This window comes from Trachinotus anak, unplaced genomic scaffold (genome assembly GCF_046630095.1).
Source record: "Trachinotus anak isolate AG129_WGS33_773 ecotype Australia unplaced genomic scaffold, CSIRO_AGI_Tana_v1 ptg000018l, whole genome shotgun sequence".
In the NCBI taxonomy this organism is placed as follows: Eukaryota; Metazoa; Chordata; class Actinopteri; order Carangiformes; family Carangidae; genus Trachinotus; species Trachinotus anak.
In genome coordinates this window covers 8,688,851-8,711,574 of record NW_027273869.1, presented here as the reverse complement: position 1 = coordinate 8,711,574, position 22,724 = coordinate 8,688,851, and the positions used below count along the sequence as shown (strand labels likewise).

At 41.7% G+C, this 22,724-nt stretch overlaps 1 protein-coding gene across 4 annotated transcripts; it reads left to right on the top strand.

The window, feature by feature from the left end:
* Positions 1–40: 40 nt before the first annotated feature.
* Positions 41–11,928, top strand: LOC139634849 (DENN domain-containing protein 2A-like). Of its 4 annotated transcripts, none has more exons than XM_071501534.1 (20): positions 41–186; positions 2,652–2,723; positions 3,919–5,043; positions 5,242–5,333; positions 5,982–6,076; positions 6,165–6,377; positions 6,700–6,793; positions 6,912–6,956; positions 7,043–7,254; positions 7,615–7,724; positions 8,028–8,097; positions 8,496–8,573; positions 8,666–8,806; positions 8,930–9,078; positions 9,850–10,027; positions 10,166–10,207; positions 10,332–10,440; positions 10,570–10,839; positions 10,919–11,005; positions 11,156–11,928. In XM_071501534.1, the coding sequence occupies exons 1-20, from the start codon at positions 41–43 to the stop codon at positions 11,185–11,187; spliced, it is 3,360 nt and encodes a 1,119-aa protein (XP_071357635.1). In that variant the 3' UTR covers positions 11,188–11,928. The 4 variants fall into 4 exon arrangements, with proteins under 4 accessions (XP_071357635.1, XP_071357634.1, XP_071357636.1 ...); XM_071501533.1 differs by having other exon boundaries at positions 6,906–6,956; XM_071501536.1 differs by lacking the exon at positions 41–186 and adding an exon at positions 230–1,474 and having other exon boundaries at positions 6,906–6,956.
* Positions 11,929–22,724: the final 10,796 nt, after the last annotated feature.

The window sequence follows — 22,724 nt, the reverse complement described above, 5'->3', positions numbered from 1 at the left end:
AGAGGGACGGCTGCTGGGCTTTCACCTGTCTCTGTGACACATGTGGGGTGGGGCCGGCCTGTCATTGGCTGCAGGCAGATTTCTTTCACATGGCTTAATACATGAACCGCCAAAAATGCTTTTCTTTAAGGCCGCACTGCACTGCCTGACACTGCAGCAGGGATCCAACACTGCACTTGAATTCTGGTAAGCCTTTATCAATAATGAATACATAGTTTGTTAAGAATATATGTATTTAAACTGTATGCAGCTACTGTTTATGTAAGCGTTGTGGGGGTATGTTCCAAATTTCCACCGTGCTTAAATTTCATATGATCACTACAAGTGATGCTTTGCAGCCTATATATATTAGAGCGTTCAAGGATTAAAAGGTTAATTTGCATTAAAGGGTTAATAATCTGGAAAGATGTGCAGTAAAGTGATATGTCCTGTACTCCTAAAGTGAAACTAAAAGATTAGTGTGAGAAATAGGGATTAGAAAAAATAGATATATGGATAAAAACCGAAGACAAAAAATGATAGAAAAATGTCACAAATTCAAATAAAATATTTTAGAAAATCTTAATAAATGCCTTTTAGCTTTGTAAATGGATCTAATAGAGAACAGGAAGAAGAAATAAATACACCAATAGAAAATACGTTAAAATCACAGTTCAAAAAAGTATGTATTGTATGTATGTATTTTAATATATTATTCTGTGGTCACCCCTTCAGCACATGATTTAATCTGTATCATGGCAGTAGAAAAAAAGAAAACATTTTCAGTCGTTTCTTTTTGGATGGGACATTTTTAGAAGAACCCCTTTGTCATTATTTTCTTCACTTGTGGTTTGCAAATCTCATTGGAGAGCTCTTATTAATTTTGGTATGGCAGTAAAAACACACCATGGGACAAACAGGGCGGGCTGATACAGCTGCATGACCAACTGCTGCTCAGAAGCAGCTGTGACATGAATCCCACAGAAAAACAACGTAACGATGACGTCTGTCCTGTGAGTCGCTGGGAAAGATTATGGAAAATAAGTCATTTCAGTCAGTATTAAGTCATAAATTCATTTTACATTGCTTGTTCTTAAAGTCAGTTTTGAGGGTCACAGCCATCAGATAGAGAGATATGTAAAGACACATAGAGAGAGAGAGCGAGAGAGAGAGAGAGAGAGAGAGAGAGAGGGAGGGAGTCATATTCCGGGTGCCCGGAGGAGAGAGAGTGAATGAAAGCTGAAGATTGGAGAAGAAGCAGGGAGAGAGAGTGTGTGAACAGTAGTTTGTTTCTACTCTCATCTAAGTAAAAATCTGACAACTCACCTCAAGGCTTCAATCAGGTTAGAAAACCTATTGCAGGCTGTTTAATCTGGACATACACCAACACCACTGCGGTTTGGAGGTTATACCAATGGATACTGTGATAGCAGCATCTTTGGCAATATGCTGCCATTTCACTAATGAACACATGGAAACTGTACAACACAAGGAGGTAAGAAACAGGTTTAATTTTGTATATTCAATATACAGAATGTCATGTGCACAAACAGATTTAAATCGATCGTGCAGTCTCATATTTACATTGCCGTTGCCTAAAGCGCACAAACTGGTTTTGTGGAGAATGTAATGTGATTCATTATGAATTAAACTGAGACATATGTTTTCTGCTTAGTCGCTTCAATAATTGTAAAAGTAATCTGCATAATGAAAACAGCTTATGCATTTTCTGATTGATTGTGCAGGTCTAGATGGCTTGCTGTCTCTATCACACAGTAACTAAATATCTCAACTAAATATAAGAATGCTTCGTTTCCCAGTTAATCAGCTAGCCTACAGCTTTAAGGGCTGTGGCTCACGCAGTGTCCCTCGGACAACATGTCAACTAAACAAATGATGACACCAGTTCCAGATCTGGGAAATTATCGCTATCTTAGAGGCCACTGAACTTTGAAACATTTGCCTTAGAGATGTGAAAATATGGGACTCATGCAGAGAACCGAGCATTTTTGTTGCTGTCAGGGTCAAAGGTTGGTCTTCTGTGTGGAGGAAGTGGCAGAATGAGGATCATGCAATAATAAAGGGAAGAAAAGTGGAGAGAAGAGTGATTCCATCACTAAACGTCCCTAATGACTGTCGAAATGTTGGTTTGTGTGATGAACTGCTCGAGGGAGTTGCTGTCATGTTTCTCCTTGATTCTGACCAGCTGGCCTCTGAATACTGCACATTACCATCTGAGAGGGAGAAATACTGGCACTGGATAAAATGTCAATTCTCACCAAGGATCTTAATCTCATATTGATCTGCTAGTCTCGTGACATAGATACTAGATACAGTTTCAAAAAGATTTTTGTACTATTTTTGTTACTATATATACAAAATCAGACCACTCTGTTGCCCTCAAGGGAAAAGGTTTGTGTCTTTTCTTATTCAGCATATTAGTTATTAGATTCCCTTATTTCCTGAGAGTCAAATTGTTCCCAATTCTAAATTAAAAAGTGCAGAGATATGATACTATGAGATATGGTCTTGACATGAATTGTCAACTGGAGACAAGCTACACAGGACATCAATAAAAATGTTAAAATATTAACTCTGAATGCCTCAAACAACAAAACTGGGAAATATGTGAAGACACTGACTGAAGATGCTTCTCTCTCTTCCTCCCTCAGGTGTACAGTGATCATGGAGGCCACTGAGAGAATGAAAACAAAGGAAGACTATATCTACTCCACTGTCAACAGGTTTGTATCAGAGCAGGTTTATGAGTGAAGGGTTCTCCCTTTAGATAAAGGACATTATACCTCACAAATTCCTCCTGAGCCTGAGAAATAAGTAACAGGGTTTCGTTTTGCCCTTTACTCCTCAGATCTATTAAGGAAAAGTCAGAAAAGGTCTTTCAACTTAGGGCTTCCCATTTCCTCTGGTTTATTTATTAAAACATAACAGTTTGATGAAATGGGATCCAGTCCAAGTTTTTGTTTATTTAGCGAGGCCGATGAGAAGAAGATGCTCGGTCATAGGCTTGTCCTCTGGCATTTACTCTCAGGCTGAATTTTCCCACTGTCTCCAGAAAAAGACTGAGTGTCCCCTAACTGGCAGCCACAGTGACCGTACTGGGAAGTTCAGGAAACTCTCGTAGAAGTTTATTGCTTAGCCGTTATTGCATTTTTGGACTGAATTCAGGTTATCACTGGCTGTGTGGTTCCCAACCTTTCTTAGTGTTGCATGCCCGCATGATGAACTCAAGTATCCATCAAACAATTCCAGTTAATTTGAAAGAGGATGTTATTTTACCTATATTTTATTTTTACCTATATAAAAGTAGATATTATTTCAGTATTCTTTTGAGTTTCAGGTTTGTATTTGTCCTCCTATCTTAGAGTGGCAGAGGCTGGACTGCTGCTCCATCACGTTTAGCTATATAAGTGTTTACATTTAGCTAAAGATTTCAACTGTTTATCCATTACTTTATCTATTTTAACTGTTCACCCTGTATTTATAGCTATCTGTTTACAACTGTTTATCTATTACTTTAAGCCAGCTTTTCTAACTCTTTACCCATTACTTTAGCTAATGATTTCAAATGTTAATGCATTGCTTTTTGATGACTATTTTTCTCTTTCAACTATTTCCATGACTTTTATTTAACCATTTCAACTACTGTGGCCATTGTTGTAATAAATGTACTAAATATCAGCATTACACCAATGTGTAATCCTACTTGTTTGGTGGTTTATTTTTGAATTAATATTTTTTTTAATTAGCTGAGTTACTCCAGAATCTTTTCATGTGCCCCCGGGCAACTAAATAACCCGAGTTGGAGTCACTGCTGTGAAACCTGTAATTTCGGTAATGTTGATGAATTCTTTGACATGGATCATTTGATGCTAATTTGTAATTTTGTAAAACTGAAGTATTTTTTCTTTGTGTGTTTAGGCTAAAGAAGGGCTATCTTTGTGGGAGTAGTGGTTTCCATATTGCTTCAGTGGACAACAAGAGAGCTGAGCAAAGAAGAGCGGTTGCGTCGAAACTTCCCCTCACCCCATTAGACAACCTGAACAACCAGAGGGAAGAATCACCGATGATGGCTCACAGGAGGCCAAACCTTGACCCTCACGACAATGAGAACACGCTCTTGGTTGGCAACAAGCTCCCCAGATCCAATGGTGGCAAAATTAAGGACAAAATTTCTCTGTGGGAGGGAAAGGAACCCACTCATTCACCCATTACCTCAGGTTCTTCAGGCCAGTGCACTACTGTAAAAAGGACAGAATCCCTGACAAAAAGCAACAATAAAACTACTGATGAGCTGAGTGCAGAGAGTTGCAGGAGAGTATCCCATAAGGAAAAGGAAAATCTTGCCAAAGACACTGTAGGAAAACTTGAGGATTCAAGGCCTTGTTCACCTGTTGAAACCGGGAAACTGCTAAGAGGGACGCTTAAGAGCAGTAAGCCCCATGAAAACCAAAGAGAGGAAGATTGCAAAAGAGTGGTTCACAAAGACAAGCAAGATCATGAGAAAGAGAATGTGGAAAAGCTCAGAGATTCAAGGCCATGCTCACCTACAGTGGCGGTGCAGCAGCAGGTAGGGTTGTCGAGGAAAAGCAATGACAAAAGAGCAACAGAACAAACCAGCCAGGAGAAGAGAGCCGTGTTCACTCTCTTTAAAAAGCTGGAGGCTATGGGGGAGAACCATGGGAAAACACCTCCAGAGCTTGGAAACTACTTTAGCCCTCCGAGTAAGGACAAACAGGTAGAGGTGAAGAAGAAAGACTCTGAAGCTATCAGTCAGAGTGGTGCTATGAAATCCTCTGAGGCCAGAGATGGGAAGCAGCACCAGGACCATGTGTACACAGAGCCGGGAGCACTCCCCATCAACCCAGTGCCCAAACCCAGACGTACCTTCCAGCATCCAGCTGTCATCCCCATGGGGAAGAGTCAGAGGCAAGGGAGAGGACAGAGGAACCTCCCTCCTCTGCCCTCCACCTCCACACGACCTTCATCAAAACTTCCTTCTGGTGCCTATGGGAGACCCAGGGGCGAGAGAGTCAGAGAGAACAGGTACACTGGGATCAGAGAAATGAATTCCTTGCTGATGTAATAACCAGAGTTAAACCAATGTTAGATCTGATGTTGTACGACTGTAGGGGGGACAATACCGACAGTCACAGTTAGACCACATTCAGTTCTCATACAAATGTATTCATACTTTAGTAATACATTATATAATGATTTGTACTGTTCTGTTCACTATGACAGGAAATCCTTTGAGTTTGAAGACCTTGCAGAGTCGACTAGCCCGCTCTTCTCTCATTCACTATCTCAGGAACATCACTATGAAGACATCCTGGGTCAGACACCTCTATTATTCTTTATTTTTATTTTCCCTTTGAAATCTGTGCCAAGTGTAATGTATGAAATGTAAATAACGTGAAGACGGTGTGTTAGAGAGGAGACAACTGAGATTGGAACTGCACTAAAGGGACTGTTTTTAAAGGAGATTTTTCAACTTTATCACTTTTTCACATGAAATATATTCTGCAGAAAACATTTACTAAATTTACTTTTATTTGAAAGTTGACAGTATAGAGAAACAGGAGACTGGAGAAACAGAGCTGACATGCAACACAGATCGCCCGGTTGGGAATCAAACCCTGGATTTTGCAGTTTTGTGGCATGAGCCTTAACAATTAGGCCCAGTAAATGTAACATGTGGAAGTGGTGGAAGTATTCACAACACTTACTAAAGTAAAAGTACCAAGACATGTAAAAATACTCTGTTAAAAGTGCAAATCTGGCATACAAACACTTACTCAAATAGAAGTCTAAAAACGGGTCCAGGGCCTAGTTTTAACCACCTTATGTGCAGGTAGACAATGTTGTCTTACTAATTATTGGGTCTGCTTTCAGAATCCTGGTCATTTTTAATGCACATAAACAATAACTGGACAAATGCTAAAAAACATGAATTGAACATTTCACTCCGTTTCTCTCTACAGATTCGCCCAAGGAGAACCCATATGAGGACATAGAGTTGGAGAGTCAGTGCTCCCAGCAGTCCTTGCCCTCCTCTCCTGGTGCTGATACCTCCAAGGTTCCTGCAGTAGAAACTAAATATAATTCTCAACACTTGTGATTTCGAGATTAAAAGAGTAGCCTACTAATTATTTATATGTTCGCAGGCCTCGAGGCCTGGCTTCTTCAGGCAGAACTCAGGCAGGAGCTTTAAGCTGCTAGACCTGCGGAGAACCAACCAGCAGACCCACAGTGCCAGCAGCAGTGGCGGCATTTCATCTCCGCCCCAGCTCAGCCCTCCCTCCACCCCCACTGGTCCTGAACACGGTTCCTGGCTGCCCGGGGAGCCCTACAGCCGCACCTGCCGCAGGATACCAACGGTCTGTATGTGCTTGAATCTTGGGCCAGCAGCCCTGGATCACGAACAAAATGCAACACATTGGAAAAATTGTTTCTTTTTATCTAAACTGAACTTTTTTATGATCTCAGATTAAGCACAGATCCCCTTTTTACTTCCAAGACATAGTTTGATGGATCTTTAATCCAATTTATAGATTAAAGTCAGATTTTCTTTTAGTCCGGGATGGCTGCCAGGTTCCAATGTAGCTGCCAAATATTATTAAAGGCTGTTTTGTTCTTATCCATGAGAAAAGACATGATACTGTCCTATTTCCTTAAACACTTGGCCTTTTTATTCCACAGGTTGTGTTGAGAATCAATAGCATCTTTGAAGCTCGAATTGGAAAGAAACATCTACGAAGGATCTACCATTATGCTGAGACAAGCTCAGGAAGAGGTGATGCTGGTGAAATGCTGATCATCTTGAAGAATTTTATTGTAATGTGTTTTCTAATGCCTGAAATATTAATGTTGATTTTTGGCTTATGAATTTTGACTTTTGTTTATAGTAACAGATGAGAACAGTGACTCTGAGAGTGAAGTTGAAGACAGAGCAAAAGGTAGGTTACATCATCGGAGCATTTTAACCTCATCCTTCATTTTTTTTTTTCTCAACATATTTAACTGCACTGTATCTTACGTACAGCTCACCGTCAGCGCCTCGTGTCAGTTCAGTCCGTACTGAGCCAGCCAAACCAGACCCAGGTCCACTACAATGGTACCAACAACAGAAACAGTTCTCTGGAACAGGAGCTCCACCAGCGCAAACTTTTCGAATATTTCCTGGTTGTGTCACTGCAGAAGTCGAAGGCTGGCGCCCACTATCTTCCAGAGGTCACACAGCAGTTCCCCCCTAAGGTCAGCAGCAGAGGAGTCATTGAATCATTTATTATTTTTATGGTGATTTTGTTTTAAGGTTGAGAACCAAATGCAAAAAATAGAAACACACGTCTTACGCACACACAGGCAGGCAAAGGTTCATTCAAAAACAATTCCAAGAATGGAACTGAGCTCAAGTCTGCTGGACAAGATCTGGTGGATTTTGAGAAGCTGAAATAAATGACAGAGATGCAGAAGTAAAATTTATCCAATCTTAATTAAAGCTGTAAGCTTCGATTGTGTTAATAAGAACAAAAAACGTCAAGAAAATTAAGGATAAATATACATTCATAAAGTTAATAGCCATGCATGAAAGTTTGCTCTTTTGTTATGTTGCAGTTGGAGCGGAGCTTCAAGTTCATGAGGGAGACAGAGGATCAACTGAGGATCATTCCTCAGTTCTGTTTCCCTGATGCTAAAGACTGGGAGTCGGTGGAGAACTACCCGAGGTGAGAGTGTAAAATTAACTTACTGTTCTCAACTTAATGGCCAAAACTCCCCCTAGAGCCATTTCTCTGCCTTAGCAACTCCACAACTGACACTGAAAATAATTCTCCTATTAGCATTAGAAAACTTGCTTTTTAACCAGTGATAGAAATGACTGCTTATGTGTCTGTTTAGACTGTGCACAAAAATACTTAATGCGAGTATTACACCATATATACTATTATCTAGTATTTGTACTACATATACAATCAAAATATATTAATCACATGTTTGTTTGTGTATTTGCTGTGGGCCATCCCTCATAGTGAGATGTTCTCCTTTGTTTTGACTGGAGAGGACGGGAGCAGGAGGTTTGGATACTGCCGGCGTTTACTGGTAAATAGAATTGAATATAATAAATAAGTACACTGCTGCTGCTGCTGGACAGGAAGTGGCCAAATACCACGATGACGGCTGAGTAAATAAGGGTGCCAAAATAGTCAGCATGCCTGTGGGAAAACAGTCCATCTCAGACTCTGGGCGGAAGTGTGTGAGACTGGGAAAGTGTGTATGTGTGTATACAGTATGTGTTTGTGTATGTTTCTGTGTATTTCTATGAGTGTGTTTCAGTACTCCTGATGTATTTAAAATGTGTTTTGATTTCTCAAAGTTTTATGAAGCCAGAAATAAACTGATAAGCAAAGAATCATGTGGGATAGGAAAAAATATGCTATTTTTACACCATAGCCTACATCCATCACCTGTTAACCTGAACTTTCCTCTTTTCTCTTCAGCCGAGTGGAAAGGGCAAACGTCTACCAGAGGTCTATTGTATCGTCAGTCACCTTGGCTGTTTCAACCTGTTCTCCAAGGTAAATCACTCCCACTGGTCCCCTTTAACAATATAATTGGCATAAAAATAATTTATAAGGTATTTGTTTGTGTGCGTGTGTGTGTGCTGTAGGTGTTGGATGAGGTGGAGAGGCGGAGGGCTCTGTCTCCAGCCTTAGTACAGCCCTTTATGAGAGCCATCATGGAGGCCCAGTTTCCAGCTCCTGGCCGAACCATCACTATCAAAACTTTCCTCCCTGGCTCCGGTACTGAGGTGAGTGACACAGTGAGCACCAAAATATTCTGGTTGTTGAAATGGAGAACATAAGCTACGTTAAAAGAAAGGAAAAAAATATTCATAAATTAGTTTATATTGCTCATCCATCCCATTTCCCAGGTGATGGAGCTCTGTCGACCCCCTGACTCCCGCTTGGAGCATGTGGACTTTGAATGCCTGTTCTCCTGTTTGAGTCTGCGGCTGCTCCTCCGTGTGTTCGGCTCTCTGCTGCTGGAGCGAAGGGTCATCTTCACTGCAGACAAACTGAGGTTGGTCATATACCCAGCGGGTTTGCACATCCCCTTAAAATCTGTATGATGCATCTATGTGGCAGCTCTTATGAAATATGCGGTTGCACTGAACATCGTTCCTCCAGTGTTTATGTAATTATGGAGACATCAGACATTAAGTGAAAGCTTCAGGGATGTTTTCATTATGAAGTTATAAGAAATGTGGGTGGTCCAGACCCACATTTTTAAATAAATTTAAGGCAACCCCCAGTTTTATTCAGAGAACATGCCAGAGAGATATTTTGAGGCCAGGCTGTTGAGATGTTGTTGCACTGAGGCCAGTTTGTTTGTTCTGCAGGAGAAAACCAGTGGGAGTTAGAGAGTGTGGTCACAGTAGTAGAGGACAGGAATGCAAAGTTGAATGACGTAAATGAAAGAATGCAGGCTTGCTTTCCTCCATGGGAAATTTTATGACTTTAGGGGGTAATCAGTGTTCAGGCTGTATTTTAGATTTTACTGCCCTCATGTGGAAAGAATGAGTAAGTCAGTCTGTGTGTGTGGCTTTCCCTTTTGTGAGCCTTTCTTCTCTTCTCTTCCCATGTCAGAACTTTTCTTTTTATCTTTGCCTCTTCCTCTAGCCTCCTATCACCATCCGTCATTGAGGAAAAAGCTTTTAAAAATCATTGTTAAAAGTGTCACACCTTGGTGTAAACAGGAAATTAAACACTTCCCCCTATTTATTTATCATTTGATAATATCTAAAAGTCCTCCTCTCATGACTTTCTTTTCTCCTTGTCATCCTTCTTGCAGTACTCTCTCCCAGTGCTGCCATGCAGTGGTGGCACTGCTTTACCCCTTTGTATGGCAGCACACTTACATCCCCGTGCTGCCCTCGGCCATGCTCGACATCGTCTGCACCCCGACCCCGTTCATCGTCGGCCTCCTTTCCAGCTCCCTGCCCCAGCTCACTGAACTGCCCCTGGAAGAGGTCAGAGGACACTAAATCTTAGCAGTTATGGGGTTAAATGTGACTTCTAAAGACAAAAACTTATTCACAGATTTATCACATCAATACACCAATGACAAAATGTTGTGCTTCACAATAATGTAGGCTTTGTGTGCACAGGTACTAGTTGTGGATCTCGGAAACAGTCGGTTTCTCAGGCAGGTAGGCCATGCATTGAGTCATGTTTGTGTGTTTCATATGGCTCTGCATGATCTGTATCATTCAGCCTTTACATATGTACATGTAAATCTGCATATCATATCCTATCTGGATCTTTTCCTTGTAGTTAGATGATGAGGACTCCATCCTGCCCCCCAAGCTTCAGTCAGCCCTGGAGAATGTTCTAGAGAGGAGAAGAGAGCTTGCTAATGAAAGAGGAGGGGACACACCCAGTGGTAAGTCGTGACAAGGTATTAGACCACAAGAAGCTGTGAAAATTTGTAGTTCCAACCCTCTAATATCTTGTATCTTGCATCCTTGCAGTGGTATTGTTGCATATATGCTATACAACTTCCTCTTTTCAGACTCTGGACATCTAAGCACTGTTGTGTCCGAGGCCTTTGCCCGTTTCTTCGTGGAGCTGGTAGGCCACTATCCGCTCTTCATCATCGGCGAACGGGAGGATGGCTACTCCTCCTCATCCTCCTCGCCAGTCCCCTGTTCCTTCCAGCGGGAGGGTTTTCGAAAAGCCATCCCATCTAAGACTGTACGACGATTCCTGGAGGTCTTCATGGAGACCCAAATGTTTGGCTGGTTCATCCAGGAGAGGGAGCTCCACAGGCAGGGTCTCAGAGGTACAGAGATGCAGCAGCAAGCTGAAGTTCAGATGCTGGGAGTTGATCCAGTGGTTCACGATTCTTTCTCTTTTCTCAGGACTGTTTGAAGTGAGGGTGCAGGAGTATCTAGACTCTATCCATGAGAATGAACATCGAAGGGTTAACAGGTTTCTCAAAGGCTTGGGTAAGGATGTCTCTGAGCTATTCTTGGCCAGAATTTATGAAGAATGTAACAGTGAAACAGTTCATTGTTACAAGCTCTATACAAATGACCTACAGACCTACTGTGGGCTCAGACTCACCTTAAACTACTCTTTCTTTTCCATTATTCCAGGAAACAAAATGAAATTTCTTTCCAAGAAGTAATGCAACTATAATCGCAAAAAAAGCACTGAAGCACTGAAGCACAGGAAAAGACTTCAAAGACTGCAGAAATTCAACAAAAGAAATTCTCATTTGAGCGCTTCTTCAGAGACGCTTGACTGTGCCATCCTCACCTGTGTCAATGAGTAAGACTGAGTGTTTAGCTTAAACACTCATGATAGACATAGGGTGGCTGTTGTGAATCACAAATTGTTCCTACTAAAGGAAGATGCTGCTGTATTTCACACTAGGGAAGGAACCTGGGACTAGGTTCTTTTTTTATATGATAATCTTCAAACAACTGCATTCATGAGCATAAATAACACAATGTACAATATAAACATAATGTTGGTGTTAAGATTATTGTTGTAAACTACATATGACTGACAATTGATTAAAGGGAAAACCTGAATGTGAATAAAAGAATCCAGATGCTTCTATAAAGGTCATGTTGGATAAGCATGAAAATCAGGTGAATTATATGCTTCACAGTATGGTAGTCTCCCTTTGTATGCACTGTAAACTGACTTTAAAGTTCATGGTCAAGGTATTTTATGAATCCACCAGGGGGCAGTAGTATATTTTCTCTGATTCAATGATCTCAGTGCTGACAGCAACCAACCAGACACTGACACAAACCTTCTTTCCTGCTCTTTAATGCTTCAGTTTTCCTTTAGTCATAACAATGACAACATCACCAACGCTTTGACTCTGACAAGTAAATAAATATTCTGTTTGTTGTTTCGAAGTGCTGAGTTATTGTCTTGATGTTGTCATGTTCTTTTCACCATGAAAACTGAAGTCCAGGTCTCATAATCATTGTGTTGCATGTTTATGCATGTTTATAGCTTGGATATCATTATTGTAAACTTTGTAAATCTCTTTTCCTACCATCCTCAAGTTTGCAGATTATGAATGATGAGTTTACTTTAGGCTAAATACATAATGTATCGAATAGCACGGTTTTACAATATGAGTTTTGTTAGACACTGGAAAATCATGAGAAGCAAATCAAAGCCAAGGGAATTGTGTTCACTCAGCATTTGTGTGCCAGTTTTGCTCAGTGAGTAATCCACATAGCACCCATTTGCTAACCATTCACTGCTGTGTTTGTGTGTTTGAAGTTATTTGGCCATTTTACTACAAAGAACCTCGGTTCAGAGTTGGTGGCAGCTTTACTATTTTAGCCTCTGAGTCATGGAAACAAAGCACATCTTTAGCCCACAAAGAGGAAAGCACATCTTTGTCAGCATGAAAACATAACACAGGTGCAGAGCAGAGCATAGTAGTGTATTGTCTGAGAAACAGTGCTCAGTTTGTGCCTGTTTAGCAAGCCTGAGGGCATTGCAAAGCACCTAACCTGTCACCTTGTTAGTGGCAGGTTCACACACACACCTGCTGACACAGATGTTGATGCACATACACAGATGGACAGAGTACGAAACATAAATTAAACAGACACAGGCTATAACTCTCCGTGCTGTAACCCATTGGTCAGGGGTAACTACCCTGGGGGCACTTGAAGTTGCCAGGGGGATCAAGATTGTGGAGTAACTACTCCACACCATAACAGTAGGCTGCATACTGCAACCAAATGTGAAAAAACCTGTTAGTTAAACAAACAGACAGACAAACAAACAAACAATAACCTTTGTTATCTGTAGTTAGCTAAAAGTAATGAAAAAAAAATTTAACCAAAAAATAGATAGCTTCAGTGTAACCAATGGATTAATGGTTATGGATCTGGAACTAAACACAGATAACAGTTGAAATATCTGTCCAAACATTGGCTAAATGGTTAAATTGCTACAGTTAACTAATGAATGAAAGGTTAGGCTGTACTTTTTAGTTAGCTAGAAATGGATAACAGCTGTAACAGACATTACCTAAAAGTACTGGATTAGTAGTATATCAATCAGTAATGAATAAACAGTTGAAATAGACATTAGCTGAAAGTATTGTTTAGCTAAGCTATCGATAAACAGTTGAAATAGCAGTTTGCTAAAAGTATTCGGTAGCTAAAGCTGACCAGGGAACAAGCTAAAAGTAATGGATAAATAGTTGAAATGTCCACCTTGTGCCTCTGCCTGTGGTAATAGTATGAATGCTTAAAGACAGTTTAGTTGTAGGCCTAAAGAAATGATCCACTGTTACATAGGGAACCTCCAGTTTAAAGTCAATGCAAATGAACACCTTTAGAGTATGACGAGTGGCGTTGATGAAGGGGTAGTCGGGCCGACATGGCTGTGGGGTTGCATCAGTCAAAAAAGGTTGGAAACCATTGCTCTAAAACACACATGTTCAGTGAAGCTGTCAGAGAGTAACAAATGTGAAAATCATACCGCAGCTTCCTATCTGGCTCCCAAGGTGGGAAAGCTGCAGTGCTGTGGGACAGGAGGCGTCTCAGGAAGATGAATGTATGTGGTGAGAGACGAGCACTGACGGCTGGCGAAATGTTTGCTCAACTCACTCAGGTTCTTGGAGCCCGAGTGTGTTTGTGTATGTGCTCAGATGGGTGAACACCAAACCCAAACTGTCACATACTGTTTCCTGCTAAACACCTGGCTGCGGTTCAAGGCAACTGGCTCGTTAGCGCGGAGGTAATTATGGTTTCGATTAATTCCAGTAAGCATGGGTTGACCCCCAAAGCCTTACATCCTGCACTGGTGTATTTCCACAGCAAACCTCCTTGTGGAATATCTCTCACCACTGCAAACAGAAATGTTATGTATTTTCAGTCAGGGAGAGAGAGCGCTCTTATCTGCCACTTAGAAACAACAATAGGTTGTTGAAACTCTAATCTTCCCCTCAAAGTGCCTTTCAGAGGCCCCCTCTACCTGACTGGATTCCACCTTTAAGACAATGATACCACATTATGCTCGTAATTGAAAGTAGCTACCTGCAAGTAAGAACCTGCTGCAATTATGCCTGTTATTCTTAGCAGAAATAAAATCACACAAACATCATGGCCCATTAAAACCAACCACCAATTCAATTATAAAGTATCTCCAGAGATTTAGTGACCTCATTTCAAAGCTTGCAAACCTGCATTTTAAACTCTCTGGTGGTTGCCTCTGCTAATTACATGATTTATGGCGTAATTTATGGAGGCAAGGAGGTGCGGCAACTGAGCAGCACTTGCCATCAATCAAAATGAAAAGTGTAATGTCATTTTCCATCATTTTGTTGCAGACTTTTTATATCCTCCCTAACACAACCCTCAATCAAAAGGGCTGTTTCAATGAGGTTCTAAACTCATTTGAATTTGCTAAAAGCTTAGAGTCAAGGTGCCATATGCAATTTTGTACAAATTATCCTAGCGTGCTCCAGGTGATTTTCTCATCACAGCACAAATATGGTACCTATAGGTTCCCATGTAGTCCTCTTGTGCCTGGTAGGAACTTAGGAACCCTAGAGGCCATGATTGCGCCTACTGCTGTACTACACACCATCCCGCATTGATTTCATTTTGCCTAACACTGCCTCTGTGGGAGCAGAAGTGTGGGAAAAACAAATGAGAAAAAAAAGTAGCAAAGTAAAAAAGGGGGGAAACCGAGAGGAAGGGTGCAGAAAAGAGCGGGAGTTTGATGTATGAGAAAAAATGCTTGACCATGTACACGCAAAAATGCATGCACGTGCACAGTACACACACACACACGTACACCGACGGGTTCCCAAACATGCGCCCGTCAGCTTGTTTTTCGGAGCTGCAGGTGCAGTGTCCAGCTGCAGCCCTGCCATGCATGCCAGGGAACTGAATCATTTCCCCCTTTTCAGAGGAGGAGCCTTCAAAGCATATGGAGAACAGCAAGGCAGGAGGAGGTGGGAGAGGACCAGGGTGGAGAGAGGTGAATGTGACAGGAAAAGAAGTGAAGTGGTAGGAAGTATAGAGGAGAGAAAGAAAAGTATAAGGGAGGGGAGGGTTTCCATTTCCCTGCTGCTAAACCATGTTACAGCAAAGCCTGGGGGAGGTGTAAGGAGGGAAAAAGATGGATGGAGGTAGAGCAGAGGAGGCTTCTGGACGTGCAAAGTAAGGGTAGTTTTTGAGGAGAGTAAAACCATTGTGGGTTGTGAGCTTGACCCTTTTTTTTACTGCCTCCGTTTCTCGCTCTTTAATCTCAAATTTTGAAAGAGAGAAAAAGGGTGAGAGAGGCTCAGAAATAGACATAGACAGAAAGAGGGAGAGAGAGGGAGTGGAAGGGAGGGCGTGAGGGGTGGTAGGCAGGGAAGCTCAGGCCACACACATAGCTTTCCAGGCCTGAGGGTGCGTCAGTCAGGCCTGTCTGCATGTGGTCTGCTGTATGTGTCCAAGTTTATCCACACCACTATTACGCCACCATTAGTCATGGCATCTGATGACAAGGGTTAAAATCCTTTTCTCCCTCTCCCTGTCTTTGTCTCTCATTCACTCATTCAGCTCAAAGCACCTTCTTAAAGGGTCATACCCCCAATTTTTTACATTTTCCTATCTCACCTTACATCGTCTGACTTTGTGTCTACAAGGAGCATGGAGAGGAGCCTGTCTGGAGCCTGAGGAGTGGACTTGGCCACACACACACTCAGACATACACACTCATGCACACATAGGCCGGTCGCAGGGGTTTCTTTGTCAGAGTAGTTACAGGGTGGTCTGGTCTGTAAGTGTCAGTAAGTAGACTCATCTCTCTTCATGTGGTTTGTATGTGTGGACTTTGTAGCTTTGTGTGTGTCCTACATGTCCCCAGATATGTCCACACGTGTGCACAATGCAATATGAAGGCAGATTTAAAAGTTTAATTTTAGGATATGGCCAGAACATTTGCAGCTCTAGAGAGTGGAAGAGACAATGGCTGTGTCTGAAACCACTCCCTACCTGCTTTTGATATTTCTTGTAAGTGATTTGGCTTAATTCTCTGGGGACCATGAATGTCTGTTGAGAGGTCAGGACCAAAGTGATTAACAGACTGAAATCATTAGAGCCACACTGCTAGCATGGCTAAAGAGTTTGGTTTTGTTTGCCCCTGTGTTCATTTTTGCATGTCTGAATAAGTGCGCTTCTTTTCTCCTTTTTCACCTTTCACCTTCCCTCTCAGGGTCCCACTGGCTTGCCAACATTAACAACGTGGCTGCCAGTCAGAGTCCACAACAATCATAATATCTTTTCCTGTAAAGTCTGCCATCTGCTAAAATGATAATCTAGACGAAATGTGATCCACTCGTACCTGCGATGGCGCTCACTCCGGCACACTTGCAGTTTTACAGTGGCCAGCATGACATAAAACAGCATGACTGACAATTACTGCTCGCTGTAAAAGGGGAGAATATACACTAACACGTGGTTTTCACATTAACGTCAGGCTTTTGTTTGAGTGTGTTTTCTTTATGTATGCATCAGAAATGAACATGTGTTTTTGTCCCTTGTGGTAATAAGTTGACGATAATTTCATATTCTGGGTATTCGGGCCGATGTTAACTGTAGTAATTGAGGGGCGTTTTTAAAAACAGGGCTAATGTGCAGGCATGCAGGGCATATCGAGCGTGCTCAGAGAAAGGTGATATTTGCAGAGAGAGAAAATTGCCTGACAACTGTACATGCTGCCTGTGAGTAATGTTGCCATGAGGAAGTACGCCCATACAAATAAGCTCTGTATTCAAGCTGTCACTCAGCCATTCATCACCCTGTGTATTCATTCCCGTAGAATAGAAATGCTTATCTCTTGGTGGCCATGTTTATTTTCCTGTCACAGGGGTGCTTTTAGCTGCTGTCTCTGTGTGTGTCCAGGACGCTCTACACCTCCACTCAGGTGTTGGATTTGTTATCATTTGCCTCAAAAAGACCACTTTTCAACAATCTTTGACTCACATTTTGGGCGGGTAATAGCTCCTGTACATTTTGTCCAAGTAACCTTGAAACTTTCCACAGGTTTCTCGTACATCCCGCCAAGATAATATCAAGTCTCTGAAGATATGCAGTATATTGCTATCCTCCAAATGTTGTGTCTTTACTGTAATACTTTGGCTCCCGCTGCTCTCCACTTAAGATGACAGTAATAGAAAACATGTTGGGATGAAAAAAATATGTTTCTGCTTTATTTAGGTCCTCTTCATTTTCCACTTCAACCAGTCTTCACAGTGATTTGTGCTCCTGTAGGTTTTTTAAGCGGCATACGTCTGGAAAGTTCTGGAAAAGGTTATAGGGAGGTTTGGGTTTTTCCACCGATGCAGATTGTGTATGCTTTTGAATCAGTTATTGTAGGTCACAGAATGGGTTTTTACTACCCCAGTGTGATGTGATTTGATTTAGACTGATGTTTTAAATGCTGAAAATCCATTATTGTAAAAACAGAAGGACTGAAATATATGCGACATGTATTCACTTTAGATGATTTGACAAGCTCAGAAAAGAGAGAGGGAAGAACAGTAAAAGTTGGGCATGGAGAGATCCCAAGCACATGGGAAATACATTGGAGAGGAGCTGTGTGTGTGCCTGTATGTGTGTGTGTGTGTGTGTGTGTGTGTGTGTGTGTGTGTGTGTGTGTGTGTGTGTGTGTGTGAGCGAGAATTGGTTCAAATCATACTTGTCTTTATGGGTTGAAAATCTTAAGTCTGTTCAACCTCTGACCACACCCAGCTGTGATGAAGCTGTGGTGCCACGCGTCATCACAGCTGCACAGATAGCGGGAAAAGCATGTTGTTGCCACTGGTTACAAGCAGGATTTTAAAACCCTTTAATAGTGCAGAAGAACATTTTCACATTTCGGTGTTCTCATCAGAGTCAAAAGGGAGGGAGACACACTCGCCTAAAGTCATCCGACAATAACCTAACTGTAGCACATGACAACAGACATCATGGTGGCTGTACTGCATTGTATGTACAGTTCACATGAGGTAGCTGGACCCCATTTTGATAAATGTGGGAAAAGGGGAAGTGGCTGGGCTGTGTGTTATCTTATCTGTGTACCGTCCAAGCCACTGACTGTGCCGTGTCCTAGGAGTGACAAGCACAGTTGTGTGTGTGGTAGCTGGCAGCCGCCTCGGGCCTGTCTCCCTATACAACAGAGGGAGTCTGGGAGACAGTGCAGAGGTTTCAGCTAGATCTCCACAGGATGTTCCACTGCACTATGAGTTGATATGTACAAAACTGTCCGGAGAGAGAAAAAATGTTGTGAAGGAACGTAGAGTGTGATTGCACTCAGCTCATAAGCTCCTATTTGGCCCGAAGAGCAAACCGAAGACATTTAATGACTGCAGGCCAGAGACATTTAATGAAATCTTCTAAATGACATATGGGTCAATTTGGCTGCAATAACCCTTGAACATTTGAACATTTGGTTCCAAAATGAGATATCCATTATTGGAAAAAGGTGAAACTTCGTCTTGCCAAACAGCACACAATGAAATAGTAAAAAAGCCTCCATTGACAAAACACTTTTACACACTGGATGCTCTTTATTTTGGAAACAGTGATTAATGACGTTCACCAAAAGTATTGCATCTTGGAAGTGGACCCCTCCTTTTTTGCTGCCGCAAAGGCAACAGTCCCGCTCTAGTCAAACCTTATTAGCTTTGGACTTTAAAGTGGACAAGCTGATTGATTGACTTATGGACTCTGGCCAGGGTGTCCTCATTTGAACTGTCTGAATCAGAGAGGCCTCCACTGTGGTGGGAGACAAACTCAGCTCGCTCCAAAACCGCAGCAGGTGGCCTGTGTTTGGGTTGTACACTCGCTCAGTATCAAGTTACCTCCTTATACACATGCTATCAATTAGTATGGATCCTCAGTGTCGTGGAGCTGATGGCTCATCGTTTTCTCTTCTCTCTTCCAAATCCAAAGATGTGAAGAGAGAAGCAGTAGTAAACAAAAGAACCTGGCCCGACTTGCAAAAATGCAGTTTACATCTCAGCAGCTTTTATAATCAGTTAGGTGTTGAAGTTTTCAATAAACCTGGGGGCTGGTGGTCTAGTTGAAGCTCAGGGGTTGCATCAAAAATCTGTGATAGACACCATCATAAATGTACATTATTGATAAATTGCAAACCCAGACAATAAAAAATGACAGCTTGGAGAACTGTACACAAAAGCACACATATAGCACAGTAGGGCCGGCAGATGAATTCCTGAGAAATGAGGCAGACGCTGGAATCCAACTGGACCCATCAGAGAGGAAAAAGTTGTGATTCCGAAAATCGTCCGTCACTTAGTCCCATTCAGAAATATGTCTGGGACGACTGGTCCTATGTGAAGCACTTGTACAAACACAGACTTTGTCCTTTTATACATTTTGGCTGTCGGTCTCTGAGAGAGCTGCCTCCAGGGAAGTGTCTCCTTCCAGTCAGTTTCCACTCAGAGGAAACCATAACACATCCCGACCTGGCTATGGAGACCATGACATTTCAGGCAGTGTGTTTGCAAGAGAGGCAGAAGCACACCCAGAAGAAATGAGTATGAATTAAGGTAAAATATGTAACTGTTTAAAAGCATAAAAATGATTCGATCTGACAGCAGAAAACTCTACTGGTAGCAAAGGGCATTAATACCTGCCTTGGCCCTAATCAGAGGGGTGGATATTAATTCAGTCTTTGAAGTTAATTAAACAGTGAATGTTTTTTCAGCTGTCAAACCCAGCCCTTAACTGATGACAAGTCAAATAAACGACTTCTGTTTCGTATATTTGAAATCTTCCTTGCATTCCCGTGTGTGGCATTACATTAAAGGAATTCCTAGTTTACTTTGATGTGACCACAACTGAAAAATAGTCTGCAAACAGCTCTTTCAGGTAAACGCAGTCTAGTACCTCCAGTTCTCATGCTCTTCCAGTCACTGCTGGAATGTGCAGACTATTAAATGCAGCAATAAGTGCTGTGTGGATGATTCTACTTATCTAAGATTTCATGATCTTGTCAAACATGTCAAATGGATCAGTGTAGCCCAATATTCGCATGAGCAACGGAACATATCCATCAGGAGGGTTAACAGGCTGGATCATTAAACCTAAGCCCCAGATAAACATCTGACCCCAGTATGTAGCAATAGCTGGATATGTCTATGTCCAGATCATTGCAAATCAAACAGAGGAGATGTGATTTAACTGGTAAAGCCTCAACATCAACTTGGACTGTAGAGTTCAGCACGTCTCTGGCATTTTCTTCTCTGCTACTTCATCAGTTTCTCATTGCTTTTGCATCATCTGAAAAAAGTCTGGCAACATCTGTAGTCTCATCTAACTGTAATGGAAATCATCTGCACTTCATTAGTATAATCTGCCATATCAAAAATCGTGCAAGTCACTGTTTGTATTTGTTCTTTAATCAACAACACACAATTCTTCATCCTTGGTGATTTCAGCAATCTGCAGGTAAGTGTGCGAGGATACTTCTCTAGTATTACCATTGCCAGCAACACTGTTTGTATCAGCTTCCACTGCGGAGCAAGAGCTGGTGACCGTGACTCTTGACTCTCAAGAGGTTTATCTGCTCTGTCAGAGCTGTCACCAGTCCTGTTGGTGTCAAAACAAGACAAGACAAAAAACCTTGTTTCTCAGCACTAGGCACTCATGTGGTGCGACAGAAGTATGAAGTGAATGCATGGGAAAAGTTGCACTTTAATGAAAAGATAATAATGGGAGAAAAACAAACCAAATGAAATTAAAAATGAAAAAATATATACTTTATTTGTAATAATAGCCTCAATAATAGAATTTACAAATATTGCTGTACAGCCTGAGGGAACTTCTCATACCACCTCTGACACTGTATGTGGAACAGTTGAAAACCGCTGGAGAAGATAAATGAAGCAGTTTAACACTGTGGCCCTTAATTTTTTTGGAACCAACTTGATGATAAATATGAGGCAGATTGGCCAAAGTTAATACAGGCGTAAATAACATTCATACAAATTCTGTTTTATTGCCATTAAATCCAGATGTTCGGTTATGGGAGCATTTGGGGTAACAGGTAGGGCCTGTAGCCTTGTCAGGAACTCTCTAAATCCCCCAGCTCTCTGCACTGGGCCTGATACAGCTCATTAAACTGTGATTATACTGCTCCCAAGGGTCTGGGCCCTGGACCAGCTCATTATAAAGGCAAGAGAAAACAGGGCTCACAGAATGAATTGTAACAATGCTGTGTGCCTCCAATCAGTATCATCTGTTATGGTAGTTTGTCTCAAAACAAAAGGTTTCACAATGAATTTTTGAGAAAAGGTTTAGTTTATGTAGGGTGTAAAGAAACATTAAACAGGAAACAGAGCTTTACCTTAGAAAAGGAACTTGTGCCATAGGGTGCTACAGGCGATTACCGTCAGAATTAGAGGTTGGCTGACCCCTCGCGCCCTCCCAAACACTCTATTTCCAAGCTAATGGCGTACTCCTCCGCTCACCTATCGCAGGCAGTTATAGGGGATCTGGTAGGACTTGTAGCACATGTGAGGGAGTCTGGTCAAATTAACCTGACCCAATCAAGAGAAGATTTTAAAGGCAGGTGTTTGAGAGGAAATGCCTGGGAGGTCTAGTCCTCACATTTCTAGGAGTCTTTTAATCAGGGTGCTTAATCACTTCTTGGCAAAAATTAGATGCCAAGATGCTCAAGTTTATTAAGGTAATTCCATAAAAAGGTGAACGGGTGTTCACCCTTTACTGGTCAATGTTCTGATTTAGTTAAAGCATCTAATCAGTGGGCTGTTGTAATCACTAATTAATATGAAGCTACATCCAGCAGCTGATTAACTTAGCTTAGCATATGGCTGGAAGCAAGGGGAAGCAGCTAGCTTGGCTCCAAAGGTAGATACGATTAAATGTGTTAAATAATGAACTTAAGAGGTAATGGTAGGCAGATGTTCTTAGCACTGGACAGAGCCAGACTAGCTGTTTCCACCAGCTTCCAGTGCAAGCTAATAGTTAGCTGGCTCTATAGCTTCATATTTAGCATACAGGCGTGAGAGATGAATCTTTTCATCTAACTCTCAGCAAGAAAGTGAAGAAGCATATTTCTGATCATGTCAAGCAGAAAGCAAATAAATGGCAATAATTAAAGAAGCAATTTTAAAGTTTTGCTTTTGCTACATAGCCAACATTAGCGCTAACAGCCGTTTACTCACTAGAGGAAATGTTGTGAGTTCAGCGTTGAACTTCATTCCTTTATTCACCAAAAGCTATCTAAAGCTGTGGAAAGCAACACCAATGTTAACTCTTGTTTGCCCCATGTCTTTACTTCAACTGAAGCTAGCATGCTAACCAGCTAGGCCCAGCCCGTATCAGCCCGTCTTGTCACTTTCACTGTCAGAGTCTCTGTCAGGTTTGCCAACTTGGAAACTTTGTCAGTAGATTTAGTGACTTTTCTGAAAAAAAAAAAAAAAAAAAGTGTCTGTGTCTATTCTGTTCGGACGGAGGCAGAGAGGTGGAGCAGCTCATTCAGTCAGCACAGCAGCTGACAGAGCTGGCTGTGTGAGAGAAAAACATAAGAAAGGTATTCTGTTGCTTCTAACTTTCTTTGTGAGTGATCATTTTACGAGTCAATATAACCAAAATTACAGAATAGCCGATGTCTTTAACTTAAATGTACAGT